Source organism: Lissotriton vulgaris, chromosome 9 (genome assembly GCF_964263255.1).
Source record: "Lissotriton vulgaris chromosome 9, aLisVul1.2, whole genome shotgun sequence".
Taxonomy (NCBI): domain Eukaryota; kingdom Metazoa; phylum Chordata; class Amphibia; order Caudata; family Salamandridae; genus Lissotriton; species Lissotriton vulgaris.
In genome coordinates, this window is record NC_141697.1 from 735,248,786 (window position 1) to 735,266,193 (window position 17,408).

At 42.6% G+C, this 17,408-nt stretch overlaps 1 protein-coding gene across 1 annotated transcript in view; it reads right to left on the reverse strand.

Moving 5' to 3' along the window:
* The window catches only part of SAE1 (SUMO1 activating enzyme subunit 1), a 372,093-nt gene that overhangs the window by 154,055 nt on the left and 200,630 nt on the right, over positions 1-17,408 (reverse strand). The window contains exon 6 of the mRNA XM_086938482.1: positions 10,379-10,484. Within this exon, the coding sequence (XP_086794608.1) occupies positions 10,379-10,484 (106 nt within the window). The remainder of the gene's footprint in view (positions 1-10,378; positions 10,485-17,408) is intronic.

Consider the following 17,408-nt stretch of genomic DNA (forward strand, 5'->3'; position numbering starts at 1 on the left):
GCAGTTGCGTAACGTGCAGTGGCATAGAGTAATGGGGTGTAGAGTGTAGTGGCAGAGTGGTGCAGAGAATAGCAGATTTGTGTAGAGTTCAGAGGTGCAGAGTAGAGTGGCACAGAGTAGAGCGGTGAAAAGTGATTTGGAGTAGAGTGATGCAGTGGCAGAAAGAGCAGTGGCTGGAATAAAGTGGAGTGGTGTGGAGTGGTGCAGAGTGGTGTAGAGTGTGGTGGTCTAGAGTAGAATGCAGTGATGTAGACAGCTGAAGAATAGAGTGGTGCAGAGTAGAGTGTCAGAGTGCAGTGCAGAGGTCTATGTAGAGAGTAGTGTCATGGAGTGGTGCAGTGAAAAGAAGATAGGCAGAGTGCTGTGGCATCGAGTGCAGTAGCTAGTTCAAAATAGTAGGCCAGCTAATTACAAAACACAACTGTAGCAAAGAAAGGCATGGAGGGGAAGGAACAAGGAAGACCAGGATGCCGACTAATCGAGCATACTGTGAGGAAGGGATTTTAGCATTTTTCTTGCCTCAAAGCCTGCTAACCACAACTTTTTGACAGCTGAACTCGTGCCAACTCAGCAAACGATTAAAAAAAGGAGATAAGCTAAGAAACTGCTAAAAAGATTTTTCCAAACGTATTATAAACTCTGGAGGTAACATTATAAGAAACATTATTACAGAATTTGCAATGCTTTCCCGATGTTGCTGCTTGACCAATGCATATATGAGGGACGATTCTCTAACAATCAATTATACAGTTGTATCACTTGTGGGTGGATCATGTACTCAATAAGATATGGTTGGTACAGTGAGAAGAAAAACAAGCACTGGCAAAGCCAATAGGTTTCGCCTATGTGAGAGCTTTTAGCTTTGCCAATGTCTTTTAGACCTCTTGTGCAGCAGCGAGCAGTAGAGTGGGATGGCATACGGTGGAGTGGAGTTGCGTACAGTGGAGTGGCATAGAGGAGAGTGGTTTAGAGTAAATTGGTGTGGAATGCAGTGGCGTAGAGTGGTTTAGCATAGAGTAGAGTTGATAGGAGTGGGGTAGAGTAGAGCGGCATAGAATGGAGTGGCATAGAGTAAAATGGCAGAGTAGAGTGGCGTAGAGGGCAGTGGCGTAGAGTGGATTGGCAGAGAGTTTGCATGTTGTAAATAACAAACATAATATCATCAAGGGCAGTGTATAATCAATTCCAGGGAAACCTCTTAAAGGCAGTAAACATCATAACAAGTCTGCAAGTGACGGGTCTATACCTCAGTCAAGAAACAGTGACAACATAGTTGGTTCTAATCTAAAAAAGTACTTCAGTATATGGTGGTATCTTCTTGTACTGCTGTTGATGACAAGGGTTTGTGTGCATCGTCCAACAGGTCTAGCCAGTGGTAGAGCCATCAGGGACCCCATACCTTACAAAACATTCGGGGGTAATGCTTTGAACTGACCACATGCTGCGCAGCACTCTGCCACTGCTGTCCTGACTAGACCACGACCGCATGGTTACTGGAATACTTTCTGTGAAATTTACTTTCTACTTGCGGCGAGACTTGGAGCTGTACACACTGCTTCACATACCGCTGAACAGCGATAAACTACCTTGAACTAAATATTTACCACGCTGCAATTTACCTTCATTATTTTTATTAGATTATCGCCGTATGGTTGATTACACATCTGTGTCTGAACTCTCCACGTGAAAAACTTCTCTATGTACCGGTATTAGTTTCTGCTCACCGCGTCTAAGCTTCATTCAACATACCGCTTATCAACAGGTGTGGCCAGAAACCTCCCTTCTTTTAAATAAGAGCCAGCATCAATACAGCGAAGCCCACAAACTTTTTTAAAGTCAAGAAGTCAACTAACACACCAAATAGAGGCGGTTCCACCTTGAAATTAGACCGTGGCAGCCCTCAAGCAATCATAGTCGGGCAGTGCTAGGAAGCCAGATTGCAATTTTCTCTATACAGATCCCAATTGACTTCAGTCCTGAAGATGTTTTCCGCAAATAATTCATAGGAAACCGAAACGTCGACATTTCATCTTATCCCTGTCTTGTTTTATTCAGTCTGATTTGGGATAGGTGTTTTTAGGTTCTGTTGAGTCACGTATTAATTTACTTATGTGTGTACCCACAGTCCTAATTTTCTGTTTGTTCACTTATCTGTATATGAAGTGATTTCTTTAAAAATTCTTTTGGATAAAATTATATTTTTCTAATACACCTTGTGTTGTTTTTTGTATGTTGTGTCTTGTTGAAACAAATTGTTTAAATTGAATTGAAATTCCACAGTTTTTGATTGATTCTTAACAAGGATCACTAACCGATCCTTCCTAAAATTAGTCTAAATAATCAAGTATGCATGAAATAAATTCCCTTGAAGGCATCTTCACCCATTCATTTTCATTACCCAAGCCCTCAAGGGTACACTTGGGTTGCTCACTTTTTGTAAATCACTCTTGTAATAACATCCCTTCCAGTGGATCAAATTCAGGTAAATCAGCACACGGTATACCTTCCGTCAGCCACGCATTGGCGTAGTTGTGCATACGTGATCAATTGGGACCTATGGAGCCCAAATTCTGTACTGAGAGTGGACCAAGATTTAGGTTAGTCTTTGCCCACGATATCGTCTATCGCAGAGATGCTTACCAGGTCCCAGGCCCCAAAATATTTCAGTTTTCAGAAGTCTTTGAACCACCCCCCCTTCCAAAGTGGACTTACCCTGGTAATCGGGTGTCTCCACCCCATTGTATTTGTCGCCTTTTCCCGCATCTCTAGGGTAACCATTGTCGCTGGCAGTAGTCATGAGGCTCCCTTGCCACCATAGAGGTAATGGAACTGTGTATGGGGTTCCATTAAATCCCTCTCTAGCCTATATGTGGGGTGGTCTCGTGCCTCATGGGCCCAATCATTAAAAGGGATCAAATGTGCAGCCCTGTAATAGGCCTCTACGTCTGGCATTGCTATACCACCATTGTAGGGGTTGTGTTGTTATGTTTTTAGTGCTATTCTGGGATGGCTTCCCTACTCTAACAGGGATCGGATATATCTCTCCAGCCCGGTGAACACTGTCCGAGGAAGTGGGTGGTAGGTATTCTAAAGAGCATTGAATACCTTAAGGTCTTAGAAGAAAAATTTGACATATTTTGCACTCCTTTACCTGATGTTGAGGGAGAGGCAATACAGACATGTAGCCTTTTCTTTCCACAGATTTTTCAGAATCTGAAGAGACCTTTCTTAAAAAAATATCCTACTATGTAGCTGTAGATAAATCTGCAACTCGAAAGAAGAAAAAAGAAAAGCTGAGCAGAGCTCAAGGAGACTCCCTTCACACGAAGTGTGGTAGAAAATCTGCTGGACTCAGATTCTAATGAGTGTTCTAGAGGGTGCTTCTTCGATATCTTTTTGTCTCGTCTCTTACCTGAAACCAAGGGTGAAGACTTGAAGCCCGAGGAGCGATGATGGTGGCCCCGTGAACGTTCTCTGGAGTGGCCCCTGGGCCGTGAACGGCGCTGGGACAAGTGCCGCTCAAGCAGCTTCCGGCGCCGCTCCCTCAAGGCCTTCGGGGCCATGGCCAGATAGTCCAAACAAGACCGGAGTCGTGGTCGCTCTCCAGGCAGTAGAGACAAACGTCGTGGGGTCCGCCACTGACATATTGCGACGGCAGGCCCCACAAGACGTAAAACCAGGCATCGCTACGTGTACCAGAGTAGACTCAAACTTACAGGAGACAAAAGTCTCAAAAAGATAGTCAAAAAGTGAGTAAGGTACGTGCTCTAACCGGATCTGCGCTCACTGGTGCTTAAAGAGAAAGAACGGACGTCAGCGCGCATGGGTGGCACCTAAGTAGTCTCCGTGATCTCATCTCGGTGCTTACGACGTCAGCAACTGACACGGAGCGGCACAACGCCACCTACAAATGCGCAGGGGTACTGCTGACCAAAAACATTCCGGATCCAGTCTGACACCTGGGGATATTTTAAGGTAAGGAATCTATCACTAACGTGTCTCTTTCAGATCGGACTTTTCATTGCCATTATAGCTTATTATACTGATACATACTGCTTTACTATGGTACCGTGGGACTCCCACTTGGATGACGCAGAATGATTCAAGTATGGGAATCTATGAAAGATTCAATACTGGAGAATTCCATTTAATAGGATCAAAGGAAACCTATACCAGAGGGTAATGTGTGAGTCTATGCATACTGTATGAGAAATTAGTTCACAGTTGGAACTTAGGGAAAGAGAGATTTCTGTTCCTGCTGAAAGGCACGTACCACATTTCGGCCAAAGGCTGAAACATGTGGACTCACAGTTGCAGGAGTAATACGACTCCAAGACATCGCTGTAACTTCTAACCATCTTGTTTCCCTTCAAAACAGAATAAAGGTAGTTCCCTACTGAAGGTCACCAATATTTTTAGCTCTTATAATCCTGGATCCAAGCACCCATCCTTCATCTATAAGCACTCACTGCAGTCCCAACCGGGAGTCAACTCACTACTAGAAAAATTCCCCGACGAACAAGGATGGCTGATGATGAAGCATGACTAACGGGGAGGGGGGTGGTACACGGGGGGGGGGGGGGGGGGGGTGATGCATACCTTTCAATTTTTTTAATTGAGTCTCAGAGTAAAATAGAAAGTTCAATATGTTTAGGGTACTATCTTGACAAACAAAAGAAAGCTCTTGTTTGGTCTTCATAAGAAAAGGAAAATCCTGTGGTTGAACTTACCATGTTTCATTTGCTCTACGGTGTTTGTGTAGACTCACACCTCCTCAGCTGTAGGGTACCATCTAGGGTGATAGCGTGCTCTACAAATCTGCATAATATAACATGACATAACACAGACTTCCTACCCAGCTCATTTTTATGCTACCTCTCCTGACTCTCGGGTCAGTAACGTAGCAAGGGTGTAAAGGAAGTTTATGGGAGTAAGGAAATGGATTCCTGCTCTCTATTACATATTTGAAGATTAGTCAGTGAGAGCCACGTCCCACTGTCTGTAGCGACTGCATTGCTGTCTGACAATGCCTATGGTCACCTCTTAGTCTGTGCTGCTATTTCAGTGCGGGTATAAGTCTCTTGTGTATTCCCAGGTAGCCCTCTATGTGCTACTGTTCGGTCTTGGTCAATGTATTCGGTCCTTGTCTGCAACCAAACCATTAAAGCTTCCCACAAGCCTTTAATGGTGTATTTGGATTAATTTGACCTACCTCTGCATATGCTGCAGCCCGTTTCAATTTCTGCTGATGAGATCTACCTCTATGTATGTCTTTGCCTGTCTCATTGGTGCTTTCATCCCCAAGGGATGTGGGTCCGTTTTAGTTAACGTACCCATCCACCTTCCTGGGGTGAAGGTGGCTTGCATTCCTTCTGGTCCACATATATTTATTTTTTTCATTTAATTTGACATGGGGTTTTTGCCACCTACATTTCTATTTTCCAGCCTGCATTTCTGTATTATCACCTTGTCTGCTAGTGCCCATGCCTACCTTCTTCCTGCCAACTATTTTCATACTTATGTGTTGTTCCACATGAGTCTCATGTCCGTCTCTTGGTGGGTCGGGGTACCCATGTGTAGCACAGCAGCTGCTTGCATGACTAAATTCTTTGCTTGCCTGTCCAAATGTCTGCCTACCTACTTGCATTTCTTTCTGCCCGTCTTCCTGTGTGACTCACAGACTGTACAACTGTTTTCCAGTCTATTGGCTTCTTTGAGTTACTCTCGTCTAGCAGCTGCAGGTCAATTGAATGAGTTGGGTGCAGGATGTCTCTTGGACTTTTATTTTGTTGGGCAAGAGGTGATTGGGGAAAAGGGGTGGACATGCCATTACAAACAAAATGTTTCTAAAGCAGTATCTTTCTCTTGCACATGAGGAATTTCTCTAATCAATGGCAGTGAATTCAGAGATGTTAAATCTTCCACAACGTTTCAGAAGAGAGTGCACTCCAGGACTTTTCTATCAGACTTTCAATCCTAGAGTCTCTCAGACCTTAAAGAATACCCATCAGAGGTGTTCACTTCTCACAGAAATGTTTGGTTTTCCAAATGAAGCACAATGACAAAAGCACAGCCCAGCTGATGTTGTGCAGATATACTTCTATCCTCCTATATGAAAGCATCTATGTGTGTCTTTCTGTCCGATTGTCTGACTCTCGGCCTCTCTGTATAATCATTCCAGTGGCAGACTAGACACCAAGGCCAGTTGCTGCTATAGATCCCAACTGCCAAGGTTATGTTATCTTATGTTAGCATCACTTAGTATAGCGCATTGAATACTGAAGGCTAACAAAGGCCAACTTAAACAGCCATGTTCTTAGGAGTTTTTAAAAAACTTTCCTAGCTCTGCACACAATTGGATTGGTAGGAGAAGTTTAATCCAGTAAAAAGGGGGCCATGTAGGAGAAAGATCTCCCACCAAATCTAGAGGTACGAATCCGTGGAATTTGAAACCGGGCTTTATTGGTGGATCTCAGCATTCTGGAAGTGAGATAGTATCTGTGTCTATTTTGAAGGTAGGTTGGGACATTGCCATTCAAGGATTTATGAGTAGGGCAGCACATCTTAAAAATGAGCCTTTTCCACATAGGTAGCCAATGCAGAGTGTGTAGTATTGGAGCAGAGGGAAAACCAGACAGAAGATTGCACACCAGTCTGGCTGCAGTATTCTGCACCACCTGCAGTTTAGACAGTAAGGTCTCATTGGCTCCAACAAGTAGAGCATTTCCATAGTCGAGATAACTAGCGATTAAGGCTTGAACTAAGGTTTTGCTAGGGGTAGAGGAGAGGTAGGGATATGCTTTTTTCACTAGTCGCATTGTAGCAAAACAGGTTCCACGTAAGGCTGAGACATGTTCCTTCATGGATAGAGAAGTGTCCTGCTTGACTCCTAGGTTTTTAACTACTTGTTTTGGGGACAGGACGAGTCCCAGTTCAGATGGCCACCAATCCGACTTCCACAGATGTTGGGTTTTCCTGAATAGAAGTATTTCGGTCTTTTCTCCATTTAATTGCAGGCAATAATTGGACACCCAGGAAGATATCCTCCCCATACAGTCAGAGAAGCGGGCTTCACACCAAATTGGGACCAAAGGAGATGAGCAACTGGATGTCATTGGCATAAGATATTGTCTCAAAATCACATGTCTTAAAGATTTGTACCAGAGGGGCAACATATATATGTTAAATAATATGGAGCCCTGCGGTACCTCTTTTCCAACTTGCATGATGCGTGATTTATAGGGCTTCAGAGCGATGGTTTGTGAGAGGTCTTTCAAGAAATCAATTACCTCAATGCCGTGCAGCCTGCAAATTAAAATACCATGGGAGACAGTATCAATGGGTGCTGCCATCACTGGGTGCTCCTGTTACAACAAAGCATGAGCGAGGCATGCACGTTCATCGTTCAGCTTTTCACAAAGCATACACACGCCATGCCAGTGTGAAGTGAGGCCCAGACCTCTGTTCATGTGCCACAACAACCCATGAGTCTCTAGGAGCAAGATCATGAAGTCCACCGTCTCGCTGAGGTCAGAGACCCTTTTAATGGCGTGACACCTCTGAGACTGTGCAACCTCATCTCCCACACACACATTCCACTTTTACCATTGGTGGTGCAAGCAACTGTACCTTGTCATAAAAGCCAAGGAATTTCAGATTGGGTTATCCAGGTGTGAAGTAAGCACAATTTAAATGCATTAAGCCTAATCCACAACCCATAAATAGAGTGTGCATTCAAAGCCATCCATTTATTTGGAAACTGTGAAGCAATAAGACACAAAATGTCACTAACTTACTTTACAGCCCTCTGTGTGTCTCTGCACATGGATGGTCTTTTAGTGACCCAAAAGCTGCAGCGCTTTACTTAACTGCTTGTTTCTCCAGGGCTCGGCTAGGGCAGCATTTTGCAAATGAGATGCTTCAAGGCTTTGACAGAAAACAAAGTTTGGAGCACTAACAACAGGGTGCTCTGGTGGTTTATCCATGGGGCATGCTTTCCATCTCTGGAAGGCTCCACTACTTTTTCTATTTTACATTAAGGACTTCTCAGTACTAAGGGCTGTCACCTATCTCTAACTCACTTTTAAAAGTTGTCTCCTACAGATGTTTCTCTCTGTGCTGCTTTGATTTTACAGAGTAGAGAACAGTGCATGGCCCTGTTTTACCAGAAGTGGGTTCCACAAACACATGCATCACACTACAGCCAAGACAAGTTCAGAGGTTGAAATAGATCTCAAGCAAACCCAAGGAACATCAGTCACAGAAATATTCAGAACGGTTACATAGTGTTCGTATATTGTATTTTTGGTTCCTTTCTTATTTTTTAAAACAATATTTTAGAAACAAGCATTGGCATATCCAATACCTTATCAGAGTTTATAAAGACGAGACCTACTGGCTTTGCCAATCCTTGTTTTCTGAGTTGTTCACACTGTGGTCACTATGGCCAGAACTCACGTGAACTGGGCCAGTTTTCTGCAGCAAGTGCCTTAACTTAATGTTCTTTCGCCGTACAGGCTCTTCCTAAAATAATTTATATATGACTTATAACTGTGGGTGCTGTTGTTCTGAAAAACTCCCTTTGACTAACATTCATGTATTTCTAATTAGTGAAATAATTCAAATGGAACCATAAGAAATGCTTTTTGGTGTAACCAGATATTTAATTATTGGTTATTTGACATAGGGTTGCCCCCTGTTTGTACATTACGTTTAGTGCACTTTGAAAAGCAACTGGCAATGCCAAAGCCAATAGTTATTAATGGCGATAGAGGGGCAACAAGGATCGAGAGAACGTTTGTGGAGCGCAGACGTAGCGCAACACCGGCCTGCACAGTGGTCAGTGTTGGATGTGTAATCAAATGATGACCGTGGTGATGTGGGTGGAGCACATGGGGGGGTGGAGGGGGGCAGAAGAGAAGGACAGAAAGGAGAAAAACATGCACTCCCATGGACAACTAAATCAAACATGATGGGGAGGAAGAAAAAAGCAAACAACTGTCCCTGTTGGCAGCCATTAATGGGTACGCTGAATCAGTCAAAAACAAGGGTGAAACCTAAATATTCCAAAGATGAAACAAACAAAAAAAAATAGCAAAGCCACTGAATCAGAAGCAACATACTGAAATAAGCAAAGGCGTCAACCAACTGTGAACAATAATGAAGCCCACTCTAAGAGGTATACAAGTAATGATTACAAAGCTGTCTGAGACAGAGAGCCTCCCTTTCGTTATACTATGTTTAATGCCTCTCAGCTGTGGTTGCTGCAGGTATTTCTTCCAGTACCGTTTATATTCGCTCAATAATCCAGCTGCATTGCATTTGACATTTATAATGAATTTATGTAATGCCTCGGAACCTAGTAGCAACGTAATTCTACAGTGTGCACATTTTAAGTAAACAAACACATTAGACATACACCTTATAAGGAACTACCTGCCTCTAGAATGACGTTCTGAAACATACTTTTCACACTCTCTTTTTATGCCTGTTTTTATCACTATTCTACCAGATATCAAATCTCTTACCACATATGCAAAGGGTCACTAAATACTGTACGCCATTAATTTCTTTCCTTTTTTTGGGAGGGGGGGGGGGGGCGATTCGGAGGGGTTACAAATAGTTTGAATTTCGTCACTGTACAGCAGATTACATGAAAGAAAAATGTGATTGGGGATGAGAAGACTTGAGCAAAACAGCAAAAGACAGGGAAATGATTCACGACCAGACCCCTAACAACAGTTATGTGACTGTATAGCTGATTTGATTGCAAACTTTTATGGCTCGGTAGCCGAAATAAGGTTATATATCCATATATATATCTAGATATCTATATAACAATCTATATGTACTGTACTACTCCTCACCCGTTCCCTCCAGAACGATTGTCAAGCGCTCCGATACCCTCGGGTCTGGCCAGCGCTATAGAAAACTCCAAATAAATGTATCTATATATCTAGATATCTATAGATATAGATATTTACCTTATTTCGGCTACCAAGCCAAAATATTTTGCAATCACATAAAATCAGATATCTATCAATCTATCTATCTATCTATCTATCTATCTATCTATCTATATATATATATCACAGTCATTAAACAATCCAATAAAATACAAATGTATCTGAGGAAAGCCATTCCTTTCACAATGCGAGGTCCAGGTGTATAGATGGTTAGGATATTCGCAGTACAAAGAACCACAGAGTACGGGGTTTGGCACCAGTTTACTTAATTGCTTGTGCGGTCTCCAGATCTGAATCCACGTCACTATTGCTGGAAGTCATGGTTTTAGTTAGTGGCCCACAGAAGACTTCAACCACATCACTTTATTTTACTGAAAACAGACTCTGTGCAGTGCTGACAGGATTGTTTTTACCTTGAAGCAGGAAGTAGTCGGCAGGAGTTCTCTTCAGAGACACTTTCGCCTTGTCACTGCTCCAGTCAACCTCAAGAGCTTCTTTTAACTGGCAGAAAGTTACAGCCTGAAGAAAGAAAAGCACATTGCCCACAGTCAACATTAACTAAAAGCACTGGAAGCATCGCAAAGTTAATCTACAACGACTAGAAAAAACCCAGGCAATGACCATGTTCTTCTCTATGAAAAGAATCCTAGAAGGGGCATTGAGAACCTCACATCCCACTACCTGTGACAGTGGGTGACCAGCCACTACCACACTCGCTCAATTATGAACAGCAGCATGTACGATACTCCACAGATGTTATTCAAACCCCCCACAACTCCTTCGACTTAAGTCAATCTTCTTTACAGAATGCCGTGTGTTTCTTGTCATACAAGTTTTTTATTTCTCTATTTGCCAGCAACCTTTGATAAAGACCAATGAAACTTCTTTCCACCTCATTTTATAGAGACAAACCATGGTATGGCTTTTTTGTTCTAACACAAAAAATAACCATAGCATTATTACATTTATCTACTTATGCCTATAAGCATTTTTTGCTTTACAGTGACCAAAATTGATCATGGGGGTTTAAATGTAATGTTATACTACTTTCCAATCTGGGATTATAACATGTGCGGTTCTACCAGTTAAATACCTTAAAACAACTTAACAATTCAGTTGTTCTCAAATCGCGATGTATGCTTATAGCCTTGATGAGCAGAAACATGCAGGTTAAGACAAAGGTAGTGCAGTCAAATATTTTTCTGATTACAAATTGGCAAAACCTGGATGTAGGCTTTAAGATCTATTTGAGAAAAATCTATTACCATCTGCACACCCCGAACTATCTGTTCTATGTCCTCCTAAGTGTATTGATTCTCCATACTATGGGTCCAAGCCAATTTAACGAAAAGGATCAATTCCCTTCTTGCAGTAGAATATGTACCATAGAGCCATCTCCTGAGATCATATACCTCTGCTGAAGCTGCTACACTTTTAGCTCTCCTACAACTACAGACACCTATAACCAGCTCTTCCCCAACGGCATAAAATGCACACCAAGGTATAGGCACCAAATGTTTTACTATAGTTGTGGATTGCCCATATCAACGGGTACCCCAACATTCAGGAAACTGTAGTTTAACAATATTTATAATGCTTAAACCTGCGGGTAAAATACAACATAGGCTTGTATATAATAATGGTGGATCAACTGGAGAGCAAGAATACCTTAACTAAGTGACGTTTGTTGTTTGGAATGTTAGAGCAGAAGCTGATTAACAAGCATTGAAAATGCAATAGGTCTCACCTTTGATTAAGTTAAAGCCATTTGCTTTGCTAATGGTATTGTATAGCAAAGCAAATGGCTTTAACTTAATCAAAGGCGCGACCTATTGCATTTTAAATACTTGTTTCAAAAGCTAACAAATGCTGCAGATAAAGCATTACACATGTTTGATGTAAAAAGAGATGTAATATACTCTGCACAGGAGCCAGAGGCTATCAGGAAGTTTAAGCAATTTTTTCTAGCGCATACACTACAGGCATTGGGTACTGCAATGACTAAAGGGACTATTGCCTGGTGGTTAGTTCAAACTGTACAGATATATTTTGATTTAGCAAGTAAATCTCCTGTGGTAGGTGAAGAGGGCACCTGAGTTGAGAAAAAGGGAGCAACATTGTCCTTTATGTTTAATGTAGCTTTAACACTGACAAATGTTTTTAGGGCAAATGCACTGCTATATTTAAAGTTGTAGTTCAATAATTTTAGTTGATTTTGTTGGTGCTCCAAAGGTGGCGTCGAGAGTCCCACGACGTCAAATATACAATGGCTTAACGGGAGGCTAGTGGATCACTAGCTCCATCCCTTTAGGCACACGCTCGTGTCTCCTTACTAGAAAGAGAGTTCCACACTGGTTTTGTAGGTTATGTGAATAATCTAACCTACAAAACCAGTGTGGAACTCTCTTTCTAGTAAGGAGACAAGAGCGTGTGCCTAAAGGGATGGAGCTAGTAATGTAGCTTTAAGACATATGAATGGCAGTGTCAAGGTCAGCAAAATGCATATTAGTAAAAATAAACTACTTGTTTAGATACAGAAGCAGTAGTAATACAGTTGGTGCTAAGGCATTTATTGTGTAATCACTCCTGCTTCACACTGCCCTCCAATGGGAAATTGCACCACTAACTAATCAGTGCACAGCGTGAGCTCTAGCCGAGCATTACACTGAACAAAACCTGTAAGAATGTTTTTTGCTTCTTTAAGCAGTTCTAGATTCATGTGACCTCTCCGCCTCTTGAACAAATGAGGAGAATAAAGCACAGAGGACAAAAAAAATATTTAAAATGGAGGTTATATTAACAAGCATTGTCAGCTTGTGGTTCATGTCATAGTGAATCAGTTTCAGTTGCATCAATAGCACGCTCTCAAGCACAACACAAGGTAGGAATCTCTCAAACACACTCACATAAAACTAGCTGTACCGTGATGCAATCAACACCACACCAACTGCATTCAACATAATCAACCACACAACGGATACATCACTCAACCAGGCAAAGAACAATCAGTAGGATAAACCAGACACATATACACATATCCCAACACACACACACGGCAGACCAACACCGAGACATCCATTAAGCGGACAGACAAACGGTCTCTCTAAAACTAAAGGATTGTGGTGCATGGTGTCGATAGTTTTTTTTTTCCCCGGAGGTTTAATTGAGTTACCAAATTCACATATCCACGACCAAAGATCTCTATCTGAAATACAACATAAAAACCATAACCACTGGGGTGACTTTACATTTCTGCCCAGGACACCAACCAACACATAACTCACTCCGAACACACTAGCCCGCAACCTGGTGCAAACCAGACACTCCTCTTTAGAAGCCCAGCGCCGTTCAGAAACGCACTTTTCACACAACCCCTCTCTACCGGGCCACACCGACTGCTGCTGTGAAGAACGCAAAGGGCAATTAACACACAAAAGACAGGCTCTTAAAAATATTATTACTGTGGACAGGCGGTCAAAGGGCATGAAAAAAATCCATTACCAACCAGCTTCAGCTCGAGCGATGTGGGAAGCTTCGGAAAAAAGGCACAAGTAAGCTGCCAGTTAATGTAGGAGTAGTGGGCAAACACAGTAAACAAGTCGGCCTGGAGCGCGCCATGGAAGAGACGCAGGAGGGCAGGTGCGTGACGCCGTGAGCGTGCACGTGCACGTTGGCGTTCCATGCGGCTTGCACGTTCACAGACTGGTGTCTGCTCGTGCACCGGTCTGTACCACTTGGGGAGGCCTTCACAACGGCAATAAGGCTCGCTAGCGGCAGCGCTTCGCGCTGCAACGCCAGGCGAGCCCTAAAAAGGACAAGGTTTGAGGAGAGCAAGAAGTCGCTCAAAACACAATCTTGCTGGTGAAGATTTAGAGAAATGAATTAGTTGTGGCTTGGCAGATGTTTAACAGGTCAGAGATAACATGGAAACTATAGGGAAGAGTTCCACAACCTTGGACCAAAACAAAAGGCTTGCCTGAGTGTTGTAGTCTCAGTGTCTAGCCAGTGGAGAGATTTGATCCAGGCGTTGAAAACATTGACTGAGCTGAAGGGTTTCTTGTTGCGAAAGTGCTGCTGGAAATAGGGCGCTATGTCAAATCTTCTACAAATATTAAAGGAGATTCATGTATCATGATAGACAGTCGAGAGAAGACAAATATGTGATGTGATTTATGTACAGTTGTGACAATACAAGGAAGGAAAGATTGCTCTTGGAGGGTCATGGATAAATCTGGGTATCAAACAAAGCAGACTTCACCACCACCATCTATGTGAGAGGACAAGAAGAACAGCAGAGCAATGAAGTATATTATCATGTGAAATGTGTGATTGGTAGAAGGACCTCTGGTTAAGTATGGACATTCTGAATCACATGGAGAGCTGGGTGTGTCTGATGAAACCCAATGGTATGCTTGTATGCTCTAATATAGCAGAGCCTCCTAGGAAAGATTATTGTATAAACAAGTTTTAAACTGCTAGCGGGGAGTCAGCTATTGAGCATAGATGATATTGGGTCTATGAAGGGTTGAGTTTGATACAGAATAAAGGCCTTCATTTCCAATTAATTAAATGTAGGATTTAAGCCAACATATATCATCATAGGACAACACATAGGGATACAGGGCAGTGTGAACTGCACACTGCTTGATGGAAATGCTTTATTCTTACAATTGATACCCCACTTGTTCCATTTGGAGGTTGAACAGCAAGAGACATCCAAGAAAGTAGTAGGAGTTTCACATCAACTGTGGTTTTTGCATCTCAACAAAGTGGCATTTTCCTGAGGAATGAGGAGAATCAGTCCAGGATACTCCCACCAATTCTCTTTTGTAGAGCACTGTCCGGGAATAAGAAAAATAAAATGCTGACTAGTGATCAAGAGGCATTAAACAGATATCATCCTAATCAAATTTGTGGAATACATGAACTAACGCCTGCAGGATGGCTACATATTGTGCTGCAAAGGGGCCTTATAAAGAGTCAATGTTAGCAGAAGTGAAGATATTGGAGCAAGGTGGCCAATTGCTTTTTTCATTTTTTATTTAATGTGATCAATCGCAAACACTGGGCCAACCTCCAGAGGCACACATACTCACTCGACATCTCACCATCTGCCAACATTTGGTCCGGATGAGAACATCAGGGTGCCAAAAACTACCCATCTCCTCCAGAGATGTTTCCAAGTATTCATCCTGTGTCCCCAACATTTTAAAACTCAAAATGGGAAACTATGTAAGGGCGATTAAAACAATCTCCACCGCTCCCGATATTCACCAAATCAAGACCATCGGAATCTAATTCTGAACTGGATGTCCACAATTATACTAAAACTGAATCCAAGAAACATTCATCCTATTTGCCAATAAGAGCAAATAAAACCAACATTAAAATCATGCTCTTTGAAAAGAAACTGGATAGATTCATTTCCAGCTGCATCTGAACAGAAATTCTCTGAGTTTTGCCATTAACAGCAACATCTACTTCAAAGAATACATCCCCAAGAAAAACAAGAGATCTTGGTGCCATCTCCATCGCTCTCCTGAAGAAAGTAAAACCTTTGCTCCTGTATGCTTCATCAAGAAAGCATGCAGTTTTTGATGATGTTCTTTGCAATATATTTGCTAGCAGCCTCCTTGGGCATATGCTGGATTCAATCTTCCAAAGGATTAAGCTGTGGAATTAGACTCACCAAAAAGTTGAGAAAGGTGGAACAGAAGGATTACTGAGTTAAGAAAAATTACCTCCACGGTTCTGATAACATTAATCTGTGCTATACCTTCTTCTGGACAACCATCCAGCCATCTCCTCAAAGCCTAACTTTGCTACATCCTTTATTGTCCAGCAACACATGTAGTAAGTGCATGGGGTCAGATAGTATGGCATGACAGGGAGCACAGCTAATTCAGTCCAAAAAAAGATAACAAGTGAAGTTGTCACCATCAAGGTTCTTTTCACTGTATCAACCATTCCAGCATTTTCTGCACCATGAAACACGGTCATGATTCCCCCATCCCACACCTATTCGAACAATTCTCTGATTTACTCCACTGAAGAAGTGCAAAATTTACAAACTCATTCCGCCTATTTTCCTTTTTTGCTTCATACCCCTGGTAGTCCTTCCAGAAGCTTAACCTATCCATCCTCTAGACCCTCTACTTTATTTCACTTTTTTCAGTCCTCCTAACCTTAAGTGTTACTTTCTCAAGAAAATACCCACTCAACTCTGAAATCTAACTAAATCCTTCCCTTGCTAAAAAAGAGAAGAACATCTTGCCTCCCCCCAAATCTCAAACTAAAAACCTATCATGAATGTATTTGTTTATTGGTATACGTATAGAAAGGATCTGGCTAGGAAGCAACAGTAAGTTACGTTTTGTTCAGTAAACCATAACTGGCCAAATTCCGAGATTTTTCAGCAGCACTTCCCTAAAGGTGGAGGGTCTGGGGTGTGGGCTCTGACCAGAAAATCTTGCAGGACTGAGTTGGGAAAGTGGCCTTCCCACAAGATCAGACTATCAAGGCAGTAGTTTTGCCTTCAGATGGTCAGCATGACTAGCGCCACACCAGGAAAAAAAGATATATCCCGGCACATATAGGCTATGATGAAGGGGGTCAGTCTGCAAGGATTACATCTGCTGGTCAAAATAGATCGAATCAATTTAACTGCTGCCACTCAAGCTCTATATATAAAGCTGTAGGATGTGGGGACCCTGGTTCGGGACCCTTCCCTGTTGCTGAAGTAGGATATCCTGCCAAGTGATAGACAGATCAGAGGGAAATTGCTCATGCTCCTCTGGAACTCTGGGTGCCACATTTCTGGCTCGGTTTGGAGAGATTAAGTTGACTCTGACCCGATCCCTTCTTATGTTTTTTCAGAACTCAAGGAAGGAGACAAAGTGGTAAAAACAAATACACAAGCCTTGTGTCCCACTGAGATTGAATGCATAAGAGTACCTGCAGGAAACTCCAGCATGCACAAGTTATGAAACTGTACGTTCGATGATGGAGAACAGTTTTAACAAGGGCATACTCCATGGATCGAAAAAGCCCTACACCATCTCGGGAAGAAGAAGCCACTCATGGTCTGCTGGATGACATTTGCTCAGCCAGGATGCTCTCACATTATTCAGGGATTCTGCCAGATGGTGACAACTAACTAGACAGATGTTTTCTGGTCCAGTCACCTTAAAAGACGAGGGACCCCTTCCAGAGGATCCAGGACCCCCCTCCAGCCTCCCTGCTGCAGTACCACATGGTCGTCCCGTTGTCTGTGAGGGCTTCAATGAGTCCCCTTGATGAACAGGAAGAAGACTTTCAAAGCTAAAAAGATCGCTTTAAATCCCAGAAGGTTTATGTGGAGGTGTCCTTCTGCTGGAGAACATATGCCCCTGATCTGCACCTCTCCCACGAGAACCCCACATCAACCTAGTAGTGAAGGACCCA